The 20947-nt window shown below is 39.1% G+C and overlaps 2 protein-coding genes and 1 long non-coding RNA gene across 5 annotated transcripts in view; 1 reads left to right on the top strand and 2 right to left on the bottom strand.

Moving 5' to 3' along the window:
• The window catches only part of gabra5 (gamma-aminobutyric acid type A receptor subunit alpha5), a 30056-nt gene extending 19652 nt beyond the window's left edge, over window positions 1-10404 (bottom strand). Inside the window, exons 1-5 of one of the 2 annotated variants that reach the window (XM_007568413.2) lie at window positions 10253-10404; window positions 8446-8530; window positions 8212-8336; window positions 5621-5688; window positions 4863-5083 (exon numbers count right to left, since the gene is read on the bottom strand). In XM_007568413.2, coding sequence (XP_007568475.1) covers window positions 4863-5083; window positions 5621-5688; window positions 8212-8336; window positions 8446-8528 — 497 coding nt within the window. In that variant the 5' untranslated portion in view covers window positions 8529-8530; window positions 10253-10404. Of the gene's footprint in view, window positions 1-4862; window positions 5084-5620; window positions 5689-8211; window positions 8337-8445; window positions 8531-9792; window positions 10165-10252 lie in introns of those variants that run through there. The other variant, XM_016679846.1, reaches the window with a different exon arrangement.
• Window positions 1-20947, top strand: part of gabrb3 (gamma-aminobutyric acid type A receptor subunit beta3) — a 52067-nt gene that overhangs the window by 12859 nt on the left and 18261 nt on the right. Inside the window, exons 2-4 of one of the 2 annotated variants that reach the window (XM_007568416.2) lie at window positions 11926-11973; window positions 14728-14819; window positions 14949-15016. In XM_007568416.2, coding sequence (XP_007568478.1) covers window positions 11926-11973; window positions 14728-14819; window positions 14949-15016 — 208 coding nt within the window. Of the gene's footprint in view, window positions 1-11925; window positions 11974-14165; window positions 14647-14727; window positions 14820-14948; window positions 15017-20947 lie in introns of those variants that run through there. The other variant, XM_007568417.2, reaches the window with a different exon arrangement.
• LOC107838216 (uncharacterized) lies at window positions 13229-20087 on the bottom strand. Its single transcript, XR_001664283.1, has 3 exons — window positions 19740-20087; window positions 19559-19650; window positions 13229-13650 (listed from the first exon to the last, which is right to left on the bottom strand). It is a non-coding gene; the product is annotated as an uncharacterized LOC107838216 (long non-coding RNA).

The following is a 20947-nucleotide window of genomic DNA, read 5'->3' as shown; positions in this document are numbered from 1 at the left end:
TTGAAATCATCGATCATTTCAGAAACCCATTTGTGGCTTTGAATTCCTGGTTGATGTATGCTGCAATATTTCTACATAATGTTCTTTATGTAGTGCACCAGTACTTCTAGCAGCCAAACAACCCAGCAACCTGAGCTACCACCTCTGTGTTTCACCACTGGACTGTGTGAAAACAGTCATACTGACAAACCATTCAATACCACCGTCTTCAAATCATCAGGGCATTATGTCTTCTGACAATCAGTTTTACCTCTGAGTGCATTATCTAACTGTTTTCTAGCTTTTTGTGCTGCTTTTTGTAGTAACGGCTTCAACCTGGCTGAGTGGCCTTTCAGCTTAGTGTGTTTCGCTCTTGCGTCTCTGGAACTCATGTTTATACTTTAACATATGACTCTTGAAAGAGATGAACTTTTAGAAATCTGGAAATTGAACTTAAGGATGAACCAAACTTTCTGATTCCTTTGGATTTTTCTCTGATTTGGCATGAGAAAGCTGTGTGCGTGCGTGCGTGTGTGTGTGTGTGTGTGTGTGTGTGTTTGTGTTTGCCTTGACGGAAACAGACAGGGCAACGGATCTTACGTCAGAGAGCTTGTAATCAAAAGTTATACTCAGGTTTTGAACACAGAACGTGGTGGATGCATATCACAACTAATTCTGCAAAGTGAATTCGACACTCTGCCAAGTCTATTTGGTCCTTATCAGATCCTTGGTGTTAATTGAACTTTTATAGAGTTTTTTCAAAAATAGTTTGAGTAGTTATAACTTTTTCAAGCGTTGAAATTACTCAATTTCTTGTTGAAATAACTCTGAAAAGAGTTAAATTAACACCAATTCCGATAAGGACCAAGTAGACTCGGCATAGTGTTGCTTTAACTCTGCAGAAAAGCAACAGTAGCTCAGCTGATGTTGGACTATATATCAGGTGGAACTATAACCCTTAATCCTGTTTTGCTGAAGTTTAGATAATAGGGATGATTAGAAACTGAGTCTTTGAGTTAAGTGGATTAAGATGAACTTATTGAACTGGTGTGGTTTAAAAGACATATGAGACTGGACAGGCAGGACGATGTAACACAAGACTGAAGTGATAGCTGCTATGGGAAACATATGAAATGAAAATAACTGTAGATCAAGTATTGAGCCTTGGGGAACACCACGGGTTGAGCAGAAGAGTAGCTCCAAGCTTTTAAAGTCAAACTTCTAAGCTGAAGAACTTTTATAGACTTTAGAAATATAGACACCAACCAGCCAGCAGCAGCTTGAGAACTAGTTTGATGTTGTTAAACGGAAGACAACTGACTAACCTCATGGTTTGATATTTGTAAGATGGGGAACTTGGTTGAAATGTGCCAAATTTAAGTCGCAAATTACTTCTTTTTTTTTGTTTGTTTTTTTTTTTACTATTTTATGACTTTAGGACATAAAGACTTCTAATTTTTCGAAGCACAAACACGGTGCTCTCATCACCTCTAAGGCTGATTGTACAGTCAAAGTCTGAAGTGAAGATGGAAAGCTGCTGTTTAATTCCGTCTTCACAAAGTTAATAGTGCAGAAATATTATCATGTCACTTTAAATGTGCAAAATTAATATTTCAACTCTCAGAGTGTTGGTCTTGATTAGAATGACTCAGCTTCCATTAGTCATATGTACAGAATTGGACTAAAAAAAACCCATAACCAATCAGAACAGAACACACTACTCTGGGAGACAGAATTACAAAAAAAAAACAAAAGAAAAGAAAAAAGTACAATTTCTGTTCCAGCACATGGTGTCTAGTGGAAGGTGTTGCACAGCATCAACTGGAACTGTATGTTTCCTTAGAGAGAGATTTTCACGCTAGAGCAGTTACGGCACTGCAGACAACAGTATTTGCTCTCTGAAGCAGCGCAGGAGAGCAGGAAAGAGGAGAGTAATGCATGCGTACGATGTTTCTGTAATAACCTCGTTCCCAGAACACAAACCCTTTGGTGGCCCAACGTGAGCTCATTTGTTCTCGGTTCCCTCACTGGCAAAAATGTAGTGAAAATATGAAGGGAGGGGGGAGTCAGTCGTCATTTTTGACACAAAGCCCATTTCATCTGCTCATGCTTCCTAAGGTGAATCGGTTTCTGGTTCTGAAAGGAGGATGACCCAACACTGAAACACAAGTGGATCTGAGTGACACTTGTGTTAATCATGCTTCTCCTTCTATTCTAATTGTAGGTTGGAGCGCAGCGCTACGTATGGCGTCGTTGTGTTTAGGCCTGTCGCAATAACAAATTCTGCCGGACGATAAACTGTGCCAGTGGTCATAACGATAAACGACAATATTGTTGTTTTGAGACCATTTTCAAGTGATATGATGGTAATAGTGCAAGCACACATTCTCAAAAAATCGATGAACTTTAAATTCTAATAAACATTTAACACTGGAGCTGGAAGATATTTTGAATATCTAAAATAAATGAAGAGAAACTACAAATAGAAGAAGACTTTATAGAATGATGAAGAATCTGCAAACAAAACTGTCCTTCAAAAGACGGGTTTGTTGAGATCAAAGCACCAAACTGAACACTTTTTAAATCCAGTTTTTCATAAAAGAAAGAAAAAGAGAAAAAGAAACCATGAATCATGCAAATGTAAATTATCCAGCTTGTTTTATGATGCAATGCGATTCATTGAGTTATTACTTATTGTGACAGGTTTAGTTGTGTTTGTATAAAGCCGTCATAAATCCAACAACACATTCACAGCGTCCGCACCTGTCAAATCGTTTCACTGTTTGTCACATTACAACCACAAATTGATACTTTTTATTCTGATTTTATGTAACTTGGACCAACACAAAAATAGCGTGAAACTGTGAAGTGGAAGGGATATGTGCTTTTTTTTCTGGGTTTTTGATAAATAAAATCTGAAAAGTGTGGCGTGGACTTGCTTTTACTGCAATTACCTCTGCAAATCTTGACGAGCTTTGTACGTGTAAAAACTGATACTTCTTGTTCTCAAATTTTCTCTACCAAACCTCAAAGGCCTTCAGAGGAAAGTCGTTTTATCGAGACTATTTACTAATAAAGTCAGTTCTGAATTAGGGGTTTACGATAATGTTTATCATTTATAATATATAACTAATAATGTTTTTTTAAGCTGTCCATATTGTTGAAATTGTAAGTTTTACTATTTTCTCTACAGTGAGAGAATCAGTAGATGTTAATAAATTTGAAAATATGATTAATTGCAGTTATTATGTGTAGACTTCTTCTATATGTGTGGTGTCCTAAAGAAGCATTGGTGTCTTTTTCAAGAGCAGTATTTGTATTTATGAGGCTATAATTGCTATGAGTAAGTTAAAAAAAGGTAATTAATACTTCTTATCGTCATTTTTATTGTTATCGCGGTAGTACCAAAAAATATTGTGATAAAGCTTTCAGTCTGTTTGCCCATATCCTGAAGGAAAATTAGTTGCGTTGGACTTTAGTTTGCAGTATCAGAGTGAAGAGGAACAAAGATAAATGAAGATCTTATGTGAAAGAGTTTTTAAAACCACGCTTTGTTTTCCTCTCTAATTCATGGCTAAGTGCTAGTTTGTTCTGATCTGTTAAATAAATATAAGGATTATTTTCCAAAGGACTGTATTCGTGACTGCTCCTGAGTTTGCACAGCAATATAAAGAAGAAGAAAAAAAGAATATATCTGTATTAAAAAGGTAACTACGGTGGCGCTACAGAGAGTGAAGAGCGTCAAAGCAAACATTTAAAATTCGCCTGACCCCTCAGTTCAGAGTACAGGGACAAGCACGATGCTGCGTCAGTGCCGGGTCGGCGAAAACAAGTGTGTGGGCTGTTTTCAGTGCAGTGGTGCTCCAAAAAAACAAACAAAAAAAAAAAACACTCAATGCAAAGAAGCGGCAGGTCGAGGTTTTAGTCATACCTCTGATGCTAATTGGATGACATAACATGTTTCACTCGGCTATAACCAATCAGTAACTGCGTTTCCGTTACAAACGTGTTGATTTTCTGCTAATGTTGAAACAAAACATAATTTCATGTTTATGGTGTTGCCGTTAAATAAGAAATGCTATTAAAGTCACACGTGAATAAGTTTGTCCACATGATATTGTCATTAAAAATCATGCCGTGGCATCAACCTCCATCTGCTTCCTGTTGTCTTCTTCTTCGTCTTCTTCAGTGGCAACATCTGGCAGTTGATCGTGTGTCTCGTTTGATGTGAAAAAACAGCCTCCATTGCAGTTTCGCAAAATAAACCAATTTCAATATGGCCACAAAACCGCTTCATACTAGACGCAAAACCTTTTATCGAAAAACAAGTTTTTTTCCGAAATTGCCACGTTTCCATTGAGTAAATTTAATTTCAAAATGTGAAATTGTGTGACTGCATGTTGTTGTGAAGCGCACAGCCTGATTGAAAAAGAAACAGTAGCTGCCTTTCCATGGACCATGTAGTTGGGCAATTTGAATTTTCAAAAATAAATTTCCTTGGTGGAAACAAATCAATTTTGAAAACAAACTTCAGTACGTTTTGGCGCGGGGATGAGGTTTATCTCGTAAAACTGCAATGCAAACACTTTCTTCGCATCACACAAATCACATGATCCAAAAACAGATGTTCCACTGGCGCAAACCATGAAAAGGACAACAGGAAGTGGTAGGAGGATGATGGCACACTGTGGCTTTTAATGGCTTATCAACTGAACAAACTGATTTCCGTGGGATTTTAGTTGCGGGTCTTGTTCAGTGGAATCACTGCATTTGCACAATTGTGTTTTTTTCCGTGTTATCAGAATATCGACAAACTTCTGAGCACATTTGCAATTGAAACGCAGCCGCTGGTGCAGTGGCAGGACGGCGGCCTGAGAGCCCACCTCATGGTGTAGAGGAGCGTCCCGTCATCTTTCAGCCGCAGCAGCTTGTTGGGCGTGGTCATGTTGTGCGCAATGGACTTTTTCCCGTTGAGGAAGAACGTGTCGGGGGTCCAGATGTTGCTGGCCAGCAGGTTATTCAGGGCCAGCATCTCCATCGGGCCTTTGAAGCAAAGCCTTTCGTCTTTCCAGCTTTGACGGAAGAACACGTCAATGGTGTATTCCTGCAGAGAGAAGCTTCAGCTGCATCAAACTAGGACTTTACGTGGACGTAAAAAATGGAGTCTCACCTCTGATTGAGCAGATTTGTACGGAAGCCGAGAGCAGACATTTTTCCGACGTTTTTCTGGAAAAAAATTACTCTTGAGAACACAAAGATTCTTTTCTAAAGATCATGAGACGATTGGTGTGTGTGAGTGTGTGTGTGTGGGTGCGTGTGGGTGTGTTAAACCTGACTCTAATTTCAGGTTCTCCTTGATCTGACGTTGTCAGCTTGAGTTTGTTCTCGGCAAGGTCTTAAGGACACTGAGAAATTGATCATGAGCATTCAGGAACACATCATCGTCTCCTTATCTTGCAAAAAACGGTCATTGCTACTTTGTGATAGAGACACAAATATCTCATTAAATCAAGAGCAAATGCGACTGTGCTCGGCTTTCGTACATTTGAGGCATAGTTTACATATAATAAACCTTTTAATAAGAATTACTGTATAAAAGATTCATAAAAAGAGCTAATCTGAGGGAAAAGAAATTGCGTACCATTTCCGTGTCAGAGACCGGACCGAAGCTTGTGACAAAGATGTTGGTTTTGATCTCTGTCACCTTCTCTGTTGGAAAACACAGAAAATTATTCAATTGAAATCTTAAGTATACATTAAGGAACATTTTGTGTGTTCCTAAGTGTGTGTGTGTGTGTGTGTGTGTGTGTGTGTGTGTGTGTGTGTGTGTGTGTGTAGTACTATGTATTCCTCAAACACTGCATATCCAGAAAGAATTATTTTTGAAACTTTTTAAAAGTCCTTGTCTTTAGTAATCCCAGAGAAATACATTTAAAAATTTGGAGTGCTAATTTCTACAAAAATATGCTGCTTTGAGGAGTGATATTTCATTTCACTGTTAAGCAGTCCTTAAGTCAAGTAAGATCAATTAACCCAGAGAAAACATGGTCAGTTTTTAATCTGGTACTGTTGTCAGCTGTTCAAAAACACATCAATTCTATGTCAAAAATATGCTTCTTACAACTCTGAAGCATGGCAACCCGAAATGATAGAGGAGTTTTCCTCTATCATCCAAAATCAGGAAGTATTGTGGTTTTTTTTGTTGTTGTTGTTTTGTTTTGTTTTGTTTTGTTTTGTTTTGTTTTTTCTGCATCTGGTTAGGAATTCAGCAGCTAGAAATCCTACTGGGACAACAGAATCGCTGATGTTAGCCTCTTGTTAAGCGCAGAATCAATTAAGAAAAAGACCCTAGTAAAATATATACTATATCAATGAATTTAAAATGCATTTAAAGGTTTGATTTTTTTTCCCAATTGACCAAATTTAGTGACAGTATTGTCAAAAATAATAAATGAATAAGTAATTCCAAAATAGAAGCCAGAGCAAGGGCTGTAATATTAAATATACTTATGGAGCATTCATAATTAGCCTGACTGCAAGTATACAAACTGTATTATGCTTAGTACATAACTCAAGGTCCAGGGGCCGAATTGGGTCCACCATAAGTTTTTATGTGGCTCTTCAGAGTCTAGGGCCACATAAAAAGAACTTTAAAGATAAGTTGTGCTCTTAAATCAAATCCAAGCATTTTTATCTTCATACAGCCCAATTACATGATTATGAAAAGATGTTTTCATTTCAAAAATCGAATGCAGAGACAGCTGTTTGTTTTAATAATACTTTCAGTTTGTTACAAAGTAGTTTTATCAATACACTCTGCCACATCCGGCCTTTTCAGGAAATCCATGATCATGACGTGGCCCAAAATGAAAATGAGTTTGACTCCGATACAAGTGCGTTCATTTTGCTTTCATTTGTTCAGGTTTTGTATGGACTGTCGTTTGAAAATATTTCCAAACTCCTTTCTGCTTTTTCTGTGCTCAGGTCACCAGAGCAGCTCCTTTAAGATGCTTTCAGTGATGTCAAGACACTAAATATGGCACTGACTTTTGATTGCCTTAGATTACTCTGGCAATTTAAGTTGTCAGTCATTTATGTTTTGGGTCATATTTTTAAAATTTCGTATTAAGATTTTACTGATTTTACGTATTTTAGTTTTTCTTTCCTTTAAGATTTTTTTTGCCTTGTTTTGGGGTTGGGGATAAGAAAAATATTCAGCATTTAAATCAACTACATTAAAAAAAGAAAACAACCTATGGGGTAGTAATGTGTAGCAGTATATGGCGTCCCATATACTGAGACATTAGCCCTCGTTCCAGCTGACTGGGGCTCAGTTCTCAACCCTGGACCTTTGCTGCATGTCTCTCCCCTTTTTCTGTCGTATTTACCGCAAATAAAAGTCACTTGTGGCAGAAAACCTCTACAAATCAAATTTAGTTTAACTAAATGACATGACATGCTGACTTTGGTGACACCTAGTGGTCACAATAAAAAAGACACTTAAAACTGATTTTTGCAGCACATCGTCACCTTCCTAAAATAATGGCCCAGGTCATTTTAATTTTACCAAAAGATGATTTAAGCAAAAAGAGAGAGAAAAAAAAGACTTAGGTCGTTATATCAGGAAGGTGATGATATTGAAAACAGACTTTTCCAATTTTCTTTAAGGCCTGAAAATGCCAGTTCTTTTTTCCCCCTAAAGGCTACAATGCATAATAGAAAAATGTCTAATTTTACAGCAGATTCTTTTTTAGCTTAAAACTATCCGAAATGTGGGGATTATGCCAATTAAGCTGAGTTTTACTAAAATAAAACTGAAAAGTGCATCACAGATAATTATGTGGTTAAAAAAAATAGGTTAAAGTTTTTAGTTTTATGAATTTAATGAATAGACTGAAAGAAAGCTGATCTTTCATTCTTTGACCACACAACTCACCGAGCAGAGCTGATTCAAATCTTATCTGTAACTATACTGCTTCATCACCAGTGCAATTAAAACAAAAATAGCTTTGTTTGTTTGTTTGTTTGTTTGTTTGTTTGTTATGATGTTAAATCTCACTGAGAGAAGGTCTGATCAGATCAGCTTTGTCTCATATCACAGAAACATTTCTTCTTCTGTAGAGATCAAACTGTGGTTTCATAAAGATCTCCTCTCCCTTCAGTAATATTCAAGCGCTCCCATCACAGTTGTGCACAAAGAGTTGTAAAGGCTTATTGATCCACTGGACTCACCTCCCAAACCGGGCCGGAGTCTGTTGTCGTAACCGTCCAGCAGTCCGTCCAGGATGCGGGTGAAGATGGTGATGTTGTCATTTATCTCCGCCTGTTTGGGGGTTCCAGCTAAATCCTGGGAGAGGCTGGATGAAAGACAACTTTTTGTTGGGGTTTTTTTTGGGGGGGAGGGGTGTTTATGGTAACTCACTGCACGTCTGTGATATGCAAACATGCCAGAACTCGGATCCTCACCTCAGACGGCAGGTGATGCTCACAAGCAAGACACAGAAGCATAGACGTCTCATTGCAACGCTGAAGCACATCCCATCGCCCATTCCTGAAAACACACACATACACACATACACATACACACACACACACACACACACAAAAAAAACAGTGGCAGCTCCAGCATGAATGGTACAACATTAAGGATTCCCAAAATCAAGTAAAACATCAAACTGTGCTTTATAATTCAGAATTCAGTGAAGAATAATTGAGGTGAAATTAGAACTGTCTCTATGTATATAGACATTTTTGAAGAAGAAACATGTGGATGAAGTTTAGATTTCTTAAAAAAAAAAAAAAACCCACAGAACTTGGCACAGAATTTGGCACTGAATTTCAAAATGAGACACCAACTTCAGCAGGAGCAGCGTTCACACTGAACACACTGCAAAATGATTGTCAATTACAAAATATGTCAGTACTGAAAAACCTGCATGTGTTCACCTTAGTAAAATAATGACCTAAGTCTTTTTTTTTTCATGATTTTGGTGATTTTTTAATTGCCACTTCTTTTATGAGACAATGTGATTTTGGTATAAAAAAATGACAAAGGCCATTATTTTAGGATGTCATAGTTGACTAGATTTATTATTTTTGTTGTACACTGTGGCCGCCCCACAGTCTGTGCCGCTCTGGGCAGAGAGCCACACTGACATTGCCACATACATACTTCAAGCAACAGTGACTGGGGATTTCACCAGCAGCACAGTTCAGTAAGTGCTTCATCTCTAAATAAACTACATTAGATTTGATATCTTTACAAAAATAAAAATAAAAAAATTGGTATGACCAGTTTCAATAAGGTAAATTAACTCACACATAGGATTACGCTGATTTCAGATTGTTTTTTCCTTTTTTGTTAATATATATATAATCGTGTAAAGCATGAAAAAAAGAGTCAGCATGCATTGAAATCTCCAGATCAGGTGTGTGCAGGTAGCCAAACACAGTCGCCCTCCTCTCTGCGCAAGAAGACAACATTCCTTAAAAAAAAAAAAAAAAAAAAAAAAAAAAGCACACATTCAAAAACGCTAAATTCTTCCTTACATCAGAGCACCCTGTTTTGGACATCCCCCCAATCCCCCCGCCACCTCACGCAGCCCACCCGCTTCTTGTCTTCCACACGCTCATTAGGTTCCTCTCCACTGAGGCTTTCACGCAGGAAAATACCCTCAACCCCTGACTGTCTACACGTCCTGCACCACACCTGGAGCTCGGTGAACCCCGAATCATCATCATCATCATCATCATCATCATCCGCCGCACCACCACCATCACCCTCACGCACATCCACGACACATCCCAACTAACCGACGACGAAAATCCGTCACGATCTCGGCAGAAAGCTCCCCTCTCATCTGAAAGTCTAACCGACGCAGCAGCGTCTCCTCCTCCGATGCCCACACACACACACAGACACACACACACACACAACACACGTCCCGCTACATTTCCCTCTCTGCTGGCGGACGACGCCGCGCCGCTCCCGCCGCATGTGCCGCAGTTCGCCGAATCTCACCACGGCAGAGGATCAAACTTATGCTGCCCTCTCAGACGCAGACTCATTTACACCCCCACCCGCTCCTGTAAAACAAAGACTGCTGCTTTCAATGTCAGCTACAGCTCTCCCCAGAACGATTATTAAAAAAAATAATAATAATAATTTAAAAAAAAATGAAGAAGGAAAAATAAAGTAGGCGGCAGAAACGAATAAGGGTCTCCCCCGCCCCCCACTTCTTCCTCCTCCTCCTCTACAGCTGTGTGGACTGACCATCCTTTAGTTGGTCTCCGAGGTGCCGCACGGCGAGCTTTGCACTAAATCCAACAGTGTGTTCAGCGGGAGAGGACGTAGTAAGATCCGGAATCCACTGCGCACTGAGCAGAACTGGGCGAGAGAGCAAGAACAGCAGGAGGATGTGTGAGGAGAGGGAGAGGGAGAGGAGGAGGAGGAGGAGGAGGGGAAGGGATGGATGGAGAGAGGGTGAGAGGAAGAGACAGGAGTCAAGAGAGATGAAGAAAAGATTCAAACCATCTTTCTACAACGCAGTTGCTGGAAATGAACGCGCTCATCTGACTCACCTTTGTTCTTTGACTATATTACGCACTTTTATTACCGCGGCCCCGGCAGAGCCAAATGTGTTCTCTATTAGTTTTACAAACATGACTACGACTGCGTATTAGGGGCACAAAAAAAAAAAAAATTCTAGAAAAAAAAAAGGAAATTTTGGAAGGTCAAAAATGTGCTAGAGAAAACTCAGAAATTTTGAAATTCATTTCCGAAAATTTCTAGTTTAAAAAAAAAATAATTTGTACATTTCTGGATAGGAAAAGTCAGAAATTTTCTAGAAAAAAAAAATCTGAAATGTTCTAAAAAAAAAAAACAAAAAACAAAAAACTCGAAATTCAAAAATTTCCGACTTTTGAAACTCAGAAAATTTCCCCCAAAATTTAAGATTTTTCGAATTTTATGGCGGAAATGTACTCCTTCTCCTCCTTCTTTTTAAATCTACCATGGCTGGTATTCATAGCCTTGAACTTTGTGACAGTAGTGGCCAGGGAAGCAAAAAAGTGGGGCGGGTTGGATTATTTCTAGTCAGCATTTTTTGTATGTGTGTATAAATTGTGTGATTAAACTTTAGTGACTTGATATTGGGAACTGGTCCAGTGTTATTTATGCTATTTAATGATCAAGGTGTACAATGAGTCAGCAATGAGTGTGAGGACCGCCTTTTGTCAAACTACATCAACTCGATGTGATACCAATGCACTCTTTATTCTGAAGCACAAGTTTCATTCTGTAGTTTATTGGTTCTGATGCATCTAACTTTGGTGGAAATGTCATGAGAATTTGTCCTGTAGCATCGAGCTAAGCAAAACTATTCCTTATATAGGTGTTTGTTTTTTCTCAAATCCACATTTCGTTGCAAAGTAAGTTCTTAAAAAAAGAAGATAAATATTGTGGACATTTTCATAGCAATTAAACAAAACTCTTGCTATAAAGTAGTTTATTAAGCTCCACTAAAACAAGCTGGTGAAATAAACTCAAACCCTGATTTTTAAAAGGCTACTGTCACACTCTTTCCTGTGTTTTCACGGCCTAAATAGGACACGCAGCTGAAAACTGCTGCTTTTGTTGTCGGTGGTCTAGATTGCAGGAGACGAAAATATGTCACACAGAACCTCTGCACATTTACTTCAGCGCTCTCTGCTTTTCTCCCAAAAAATGTGGATTGAATCCTATCCACGCGGAGTCGGGTGAAAAGACGTCAGAATGCCACAGAAAGACGGGAAAGTCACTGCGATGTTTGACAGTGTGTGCTAAAAGTGGACAAATCTTGAAACGAAGCGCTCTGGAGCAAGTCTGAGACAGTGAATGTCAGCAATGCAACAGCAAATAAAATCAAATTAATTATAATAATAATGCTTGCTCTTCTGTTTTCACAGGAACGCCGTGGATGGGAATAAAAAGCTGTACGCCATTTACGATACGAGGTAAGGGAACTCCTCGCTCTCTGAAGGAAGGAAGCAACAATGGGAGGCTTTTTTTCAAATGTTTTGAAATGTGCTGACAAAAACTTGTGCTGATCTCTTGCACAACTCAGAGAAATGGTTTCTGAGGGTCCAGTACATTCCAGCTCCTTGCTGCATTATTGAACCTCTTTCTCTCTCAACAAGAAACGCATTAGCAAGCCAACAATAAAAGCTTAAAAACATTCTCAGGAAATCCTCACCAGTAACTGTAACCACTAGGCTGTTCGTTTTCTTTTGGTTGTGTTCCACTAGATCTAGAAGAATTTTGCTCCACTACAAATCCAGGTAGGACAAGACAGTAGACTGTAAAGCTGGAGTATGTAACTTTTATAAATTATGTTTTTAACATGTTAATTAAAATTTGAGATAGGTAATCTGTGAAAAGATTGATCTCCTCCACCCCCTTCCTGAGCTGCTATTGCCCGTTGAAGAAACGCACCGCTCCTGACCAAAAGCAACCAATCAGAGCCAGGAGGGGGGTTTTACTGCTGTCAGTCAACCTCATGTACTCACTGGGGAAACAACTTATTACACAAAAACCATTTAACGATGGCTGTGCCTTAGCATTGAAGACACGCTCTACTAGCTGCAGCAAGGAGTTGAGGGGGTATGATCAACCACAGGTGGATGATTGACAGCGCTAAGACCCACCTCCCGTCTCTGATTGATTGTTCCTAGTTAGCACTGGGAGCAATGGGAGAAGGTAGAAAAGCTTGATTTTTTTTATTTTTTTTTCAGATTTGTCTCATTCTATACTGTCAATACATAGTGACCGTTTCAAAAAATATTTGCATTAGTAGAAATTGTTTCTACTGATGCAAGTTAGTAGAAATTTGCATTAGTAAATTTCTACTAAAGCAAATTAGTAGAAATTTGCTTTGGTAGATTTGGTGCTCTACCAAATCTGGCTCCAGCCCAGGGGCCCACATCCTTGTAAATCCAGCCCTTGTTGCCCATCCAAAATTCAGCTCTCTGTGGGGGTGAAGTGTTTAGGATGATTTTCAAAGGTACTTTATCCCCCATCCACACATTGAACTTTGCATAAGTTCTGAAAGAGTTGATGTACTTTCACTTCTCTGCTGTGTCCCCTATGGTTTGTCCAAACTGCACAAGAACTTCTGCTGGCTTTCAACAGCGGCCTCTTTTCTTTCTGTTCTGTAAAGGCAGATGTGTGGAGTGCATAACTCATACATGGGTATGTCATGATGGGTTTAACGGATCTTACCCACATGCATGAACACCATAAGAGACGGATGAAATATGAAAAGTTTATTTACATAAAGCAAACAATAGAGGTGAAGCGGGTCCAGAAACTGTACGGCTGCTCTCGGTGCACTGAGAAGATAAGAGGAGGGTGGTGAGTTCAGGTTGCTGGGAAACAGGAGGTTGCAAATGTAAAATTCGTAAACTTACTCGCTCTGTGCGTTCAAACGGCTTAGAGAGGACTGGTAGGTCCTGGGATTCCTTCAAAGCTATTGAGTCTCTTCTCCGTGGAGCTTGGTGGTTCGGAGAGTGGGGCTGAGTGGCCGTCAGTGGTATGGAGAGCGGCGTTGGATGGCGGACAGGTAGGCTTGTCCTTGAAGGCGGCAGAGTGTAGGTGGAACGGCCGGTCGGAAACTTCAGAATCTCAGGCAAAATCTACGGAAACAGATGAGGCTTGGATCTCAGGCATCTATGGGGTAAAGAACTCACGACGTCGTGAGGAGTGAAGAGAGGACAGGTAACCAGATTCAGATGAATCCATCTGAATCTGGTTACCTGGTTACCGTCGAAAATAATTGCAGATGCCATTGAAGCAAAGTGTGATTCTACAAAGTTTGAACTCAGAAAGGCAATATGCAAATGCACAGCACAAGATTTTATTTGTAAAACATTTTGAATGTGCATCATTTTCCTTTCATCGTCACTCACAGTCCCAATGAAATACACTGCAGCGTGTGGCTGTAATGGGACAAAATATTACAAGGTGCGAATTACTTTTGCAAATAAACAGAAATATTAAATTTATATACACATGGAGTCGCCTTAAAAGCAGTACCCCAGCTTTTAGACAAACTGCTTCACTAGCTCTGGTCCACACCGTAAAGAAACTGCGGCTGTAGATTTCTGAAGTCACGTGCTCTAATAATTAGATATGGCGCTTACATCATTTTCTCAACTCTGGAAACTCCTTTCAGCAGCCTTTCCTTTTCCCTTTCGGCTTCGCCCCGTGGTTTTTACCGAGAGCGACGGTAATTAGAGCTTTTTAACGCTAACAGTGAACACCAGACAAAACTCCCCGTAGTTCGAGCTAAAAGTGCTTGGAAGCAGCCTCCACCCAGGATGATGCTGGGAGTGCGGAGCGGCCACCGTGGGGCGGCTGTGTGCGGCTCCGCCGTCGTCTCACACAGGGATGGACCGTCCAAGTTACCGCGCCTGTGTCTGCTGAAGGCTGGCAACACACACTGACACAGAGGCAGAAGTGATGGGGAACAACTCCCACCTTAGCTAGAGCTTCACTCGCACCTTCATTTGGTCATTAAAAATAGCCACACACTGAGAGAGTCCATAAGGAATGTGGGGGAGCCAGGGCAGGGGGCTGCTGGACGCTGTTTCACTGCCGCTGGTCGTGGCTGTGATGTGCTGCGCCCAGAGGTGAGAGTCTTTGTGGGGGGTCCAACCGGACACCAGAGTGTTCTCCACCAGCACTGACAGCCTTTGTTTGGTGTTTTTCAGCGTCAACGAGCCGGGAAACATGTCGTTTGTCAAAGAAACTGTGGACAAACTGTTGAAAGGATATGATATTCGTCTCCGGCCAGACTTTGGAGGTATGACTCAGGCTATTTATTGCTATTGTTATATTTAATATAAATGTTTCTCCAACTGTTCTTTTAATTTTAGGGCCGGTAAACCAAATTTTCCTTTATTTTATTGTATTTTGTTTGTTTTCATTTTAGGTCAACCGGTTGCTGTTGGCATGAGCATTGATGTGGCTAGCATAGACATGGTATCAGAAGTTAATATGGTAAGTTTATACCTAAGCTGTTTGTGCTAAACTTTTATCACATTCTGGGAGATGGGTTGAGTTGCTTGGGTTGTGAAAATCTTAGAAGTGAGTTTTAAATGGGCAGTATGTTGTAAAATTGACTTTTTTGAGCTTTACATCATGTTATCATATTCATATTATCCCCTCATCAAAAACATACTTTCATGCACGTTTGAGAAATCCTTTCATCTTCCCATGGCAACCAGCTTTGCAAATTGCTTGGGAAGTACTGAGTGCCACCTTCGAGGACGAAGCTCCTCCTCTGAGGTGCAGTTTACAAGCTTTTACTTCACAGAGCAGCACTCTGCCTCAGATCCCCTGCTGAGCTCCTTCAGACTAGCCAGCAGCAATTAGCAAACGGCTCGTGGAACTGTATATCTGAGAAGTAGCTTCTAGCTACAATGATGGTAAAAAAAAAAAAAAAAAAAGGAAGTGAAGATGGTCAGTGAAAAGTCTCATGTAGGCTCTGGTTTTCAAAGTCTAAAGTAAACAAACAAATTATCTCCCATATCATTACACCGCCACCATTGATGTAAGCCTAAGGGGAGTCCATGTCTTCCTGTTGTTTATGCCAAAATCTGATCATACCATCTAAATATCACTGAAGTTTTGACTCATTAAAGCAGGCAATGTTGAACAATTTGTCACTGTCCAGGTTTGGTCAGGCTGTGTGATCTGTTGATTCTGTGGTCAGAATCACATCTAACATCATATTGTTAGATGTTCATATAACAATATGAACATCTAGAATTATGATTATTGTAGCTAAATTCATCGTCATTGTTAATATGTTTCTGTTAAAAGAATCAAGAGAGCACAAAGTTACTCGTATTTTCATATGTTCTTGAGGCTCTTATTGTGAAGGTTTCCAGGAAGTTCTGTCTTTGTTTATCTACTGCCTCCTGTTTCCACACAGTAGATGTTTGACAAACTGACAAAAAGCACATTATTTTGTCCGGCCGAATTTAAAAGCAGAGCCTCGGCTACAAGGCTGACAGTCCAAGAAAAGTTAGAAACAACTTAAATAAACAAACTTGGTGATTAAAGTCACTTAGAATTAGCTGTCGCCGTGATATGGAGGCAGAGGATTTGAATTGTGTTCTTGCATGTGGTGAGACAAAACGAAATCTTCAAGAAACCTCTCATGATTTGTCATGCTGACCTCTGACATCAATGAGGCATTCTCATTCACATAGCTGCTGCTGGATAATTTCTCTTTTTCGGAGTATCTTCTGTAAACCTGAGAAACAGAAGAATCTGTTCTTCAGCGGTTTTTGAGACACTCGGGCTGATTATAACATGCCGCGTCCGAAACGACTCAAACCTCCTGTTTTCCTCCAAGTTTGAGTCACCTTTAATCTTCAGCGGTGTTCAATTGAATTCTGTCCTGCTGCAATCATAACCCCTGAGTCGTTTGTAGAGAGAGCACTGCAAAAGTTTATGAATAATTTAGCAACAATTTACAAGCACCAACTGCATGTCCTGGCAGAACATGCTAAAACTCGTGCACCACCCGCTTTAAGTGCCAAAGAAAATCACCAAGTCAAAGTAGTTAGCACCGCCAAACCTTCTCCACCTCCACTATATGACCCTCTGGTCTGTTTATTCGCTGTAAACATGCGTTACATTGGATTTGCATGTCATTCGAATGACTACGGTTCTGATATGTCACATAACCAGTTGAGGTGGAATCAGCAGATGGTAAACATCACAAACGGCAAACATGCATTAAAGGAAAACCAATGAAAACCTCAAAGAGGAATATAGATAATTAATTATGTCCTGGATCCTCGTTGCCATTTGCTTCACATTAGCGTCCATCAACGTTTCTGGATCGAGAGACGTATTCTGACTCAAACATTGAAAGTTGAATCCCTTTTCTCTGGCAGAGAGAAAGTGTAGGTTATGTAGGTTTTTGTTTTTTTAATTATATCTATTCAATGATTGAACATCAGAGGAATTTTATGACAACTTCTATTTGGTGCTGCTCGGTAATCTGGTAGTTTGATTTAACTCTTATTTTTAATTATTTTTTTCAGTGTTTAATTAGAGTTTAGCGGAATTATATATACACATTTATTATGTTGGTGCATTGCTGGTTAATTGTAGTAAACAGTGCATGATGACTTATGTGGGATAGAAAAGATACTTATTGGATGTGAGCAATATTGACGATTGGCACATATAACCTTTCAAATTCAAAAATACTTTATTGGATCCCAAAAGAATATAAAAAAATTCTCAATATACTTTACGTTTGATTTGATTTTCAAAAAAGAAAAAAAATTGTTGATTTCTACCAACAAATTAGTTTTAACAGTAATTAAAGTACAAAATGTTTCATAATGAAAAGGACAGGTAAACGTTACAGTGCTAACTTGCAATAGAAACTGTAATAGAATCGACTCTTCATAGATGATTTGTGATTTTGCGTATACCCTACATGAGACCAGATTCAAACCGGAAACGACTTAACACTCCTGCAGAATTATGTATTCCTGATTCATCATAGGCATATGTTGAAAATGATACGCGGATTTGCATTCATATCAGTCGTCGACTCGTTTATTCTGAAAATTTTTTTTTTATCACATATCAAAAAAAGAGCGCTTAATGGGATAAAAGCAAAGGCCACCTCCACTTTTAACTCGGCTCTCGCTGTCCGCTGGGCCATGTGAAAGGATGCCGACTCGTCTGTGGTGATCGGATCAGACTGTCTGTGCTAATGGCTCCGGGCGTACAGATGGGGACCCAGGAAGTGCATCTACCCCTCCAGCCTGAGGAATGGTCTCATCTTGAAGATAACACCCCCCTCCACCCGCTGCATACCCTCAAATGGTACTTGAGCATCTGTTAAAAGCGATCCGGCCCTGTTAGCGATAATGGAGTTGCGTCTTATGACTCGTGAGCCAGCTAAAAATAGCCTCAGCATCTTGATGGGCTATACATTATCAAACATACAGGATCACTGACGGCGCTGCTTTGACTCCACCTCAAAACATAAGCTTTTCTTTTTAATGCCTGCAGCTACTGTATTCATGATTTTACTATAAGTTTTGTTTCTAAAGTCTGTCAGTCAGAAAGAACTGACTGACAGATCTGCTATTTGCACGTGTGCGGTTAGCAGTAATCACTCCAGCAATGTCAACTTAGTTACTTTGTTTAGAAACTTTTCAGACAAAAGAATCAGCCAAAATCAGAATCGGTAGATCAGCAGGCCTGCTACAGTAACAAATTTTGCCTGATGATAAATTGTCCCAGTAGTTATTGCGATAAACAATAATATTGTTGTTTTGAAACCATTTTGAAGTGATATAATGTCAACGGCAAAATAATACAAGAACACGTTCTCACAGATCAGAAAACCTTAGATTCTAATGAACAATTAACATTTAACTGGAGGACATTTTAAATATCTAAAGTAAAGTTACCAAACAACATAAACAACAGATGAAATCAGTTTTAAAATCTCTGTAAACAAAATTGTTCTTCAAAAAAATTGACTAAGTGAAACCAAAGCACCAGACTGAAGACTTTTATCATCCAGATTTTGGTAGAAACAGAGAGAGAGAAAAAAAAAGATAAATTATGGAAATGGAACTTATTGAGCTCATTTTAATTTATGCGATTAATTTGATTTATTGCTTATTGCAACAGACCCAAAGGCCCGGTTTTTTAAAGGGGCGGTATTATGTAAGCTAAACTTTTTTGAGCTTTACTTTGCGTTATAATGTTATTTCCTCATCAGAATCACATCTAGAGTGTCGCCTTGATTTTTTCATGCATGTTTCACAGATCTTTTCATCTCCCATGGCAACCATTCAACAGTTAAAATATTGTTAAAGGGTTAATAGAGGATTGATGTTGACGAACTCCTGAAGGTGAAGCTTCGGAAAGAACAGGAGCTTCTTTAAGAGACACGCGCCCAATTTCAGGTTGTTGAATTAAAAACTCAAATTTCTTTATAGTAATATTATATACACGTACAGCACTTTTATAACAACTCTGAGTAACATGGTAAGACTTTATTGTGCTATAAAATGGCACTATATGCCTGGAAGACACATAATACCACCCCCTTAAGGATTGTGATTAGCCAGAAACACGATTACTGCTTCAGGACATCTGACTTTTGATTATGTCCCTTGCTGTCTTATGCAGCGTCTCTGCAGAAAAGTGAACTTCACTGTATCCTGACCAAACGCAGAAAAGCCGTAGTCCAATTTAAACATAGCTCATGCTGCAGAGTTAGAACTACAGCAGATTCAAGACAAGCAAAAAAAGAAGTCGCCAATACAAGACATTCCATGATAAAAGTCATTGGCAAGAAACAAGCAATTAGTTGCATGTTTCTATACCATGAATAGCAATTTACCTGTTTTCTATTAAGGTACCAAATAAAAAACACTTCCAATCTGCAATAATTGCTACTTATATCTATTCTTACTTCATATTTACTTTACATAATTGACAAATAAAGGACAAAAGAAATGGGACAGATACAACTATTTTAGATCTTACCCACAGTGCAGAAATGCCCCCTGTCCATGAAGCTCCTAATCCAGTAAAGCTCCCAGAGGTGTTTTTTTACACACCGCCTCAGTATGAGTCAGCTGAAAGACAAATCCATCATGTGCTAAAAACTCCTCATCCATTTTGACACTTTAACATAAAGCAACTTTCTGCCTGAAGGAAGCGTTACCCTTAAAAACTACAGATGTTCTCCAGGATTTTAAAGGAGGGGGTTCAGTTAATAAGTCAGACACACAAAGTGGTAAAAAGCTGCAGCCTCCAACTACTCATAAAGTAAGGAGAACTCGGCTAGAAACCCTGGTGTAGCTCTCTTTGTGCAACATGGAGAGTTTCACACTCCGTTGCACAATGCTGAGATGTGAGCCAGTACAGAAACCCCCTTAACTCCACTCTGTCTTGGTGCTTAAAGCTGTATGATGTAACTTTCATAAAAAATATATCTTTTTTTCCATATTTGTTAAAACTGAAACCATGTTGTGACGGTGTAATATGAGGACAGATAATCTGTGAAAAGATCAAACTCCTCCCCCAGTTGCACGAATACCATCTGAATAAACACACCACTCCCAGTAAAGAACAACCAATCAGAGCTAGGAGGAGGAGGGTCTTAGTGCTGTCAATCAATGCTAATGGTGAATAAACAACTTACCATTCCAGGAAAACAGGTTTTACTCCATCATCTATGGCCATATTTACCACAGATAACTAACCACACGCGAGCATTTTTGGCTGCATAGCCATGAATGCTAACTAGCCTTAGCATTTGTAGTGGTTGCTACACATGAAGAAAGAAAGGAAGGAATAAAGGGAGGGGAGAAGGAAGGAAGGAAAAAAAACAAAGCTACTAGTTATGAAAGAATTTTGATTTTAATATTTATTTTTCAATGAATATTCATTATGACATAAAATTTTACACCCAAGAAGCATTCACTTAAACACAGAGTTAAAAACTAATTGTCCATCAACCACCGAACTCATGACGTTGTTAAAACGCCACTGAGAGAAAACTCTCAGTCTGGTTACTCATCATTGAAAGAAACAGAAACTCAGCTTTTAACCATCAAAATAGACATTTTGCCATTATTTTCCACTTAGTAGCTTCATTTTTTTGTACAGACTGTATCAAATATGAAAGCCATTTGAGACCAATAAACTCCACATTTTTTAAAACACACATTCCAACAAAATAAACAGTGGTGCAAGTCACTGGCATTCAAGAAATTATCTGAAAAGTAGTTTCTATTTCCTGACAAGGGAAGAGAATATTTTTTATTTTAAGACATTTAGTATTCAATTAAAATACATAATGACATCAGAATTTTACACCTTGTTCACTTAAACATAGAGTTAAAAACTACCTGTCTATTCAGGTTATTA

This window comes from Poecilia formosa, unplaced genomic scaffold (genome assembly GCF_000485575.1).
Source record: "Poecilia formosa unplaced genomic scaffold, Poecilia_formosa-5.1.2 Scaffold222, whole genome shotgun sequence".
In the NCBI taxonomy this organism is placed as follows: Eukaryota; Metazoa; Chordata; class Actinopteri; order Cyprinodontiformes; family Poeciliidae; genus Poecilia; species Poecilia formosa.
Note: the sequence above shows the minus strand (reverse complement) of the source record. Positions and strands in the feature narration are given on the sequence as shown.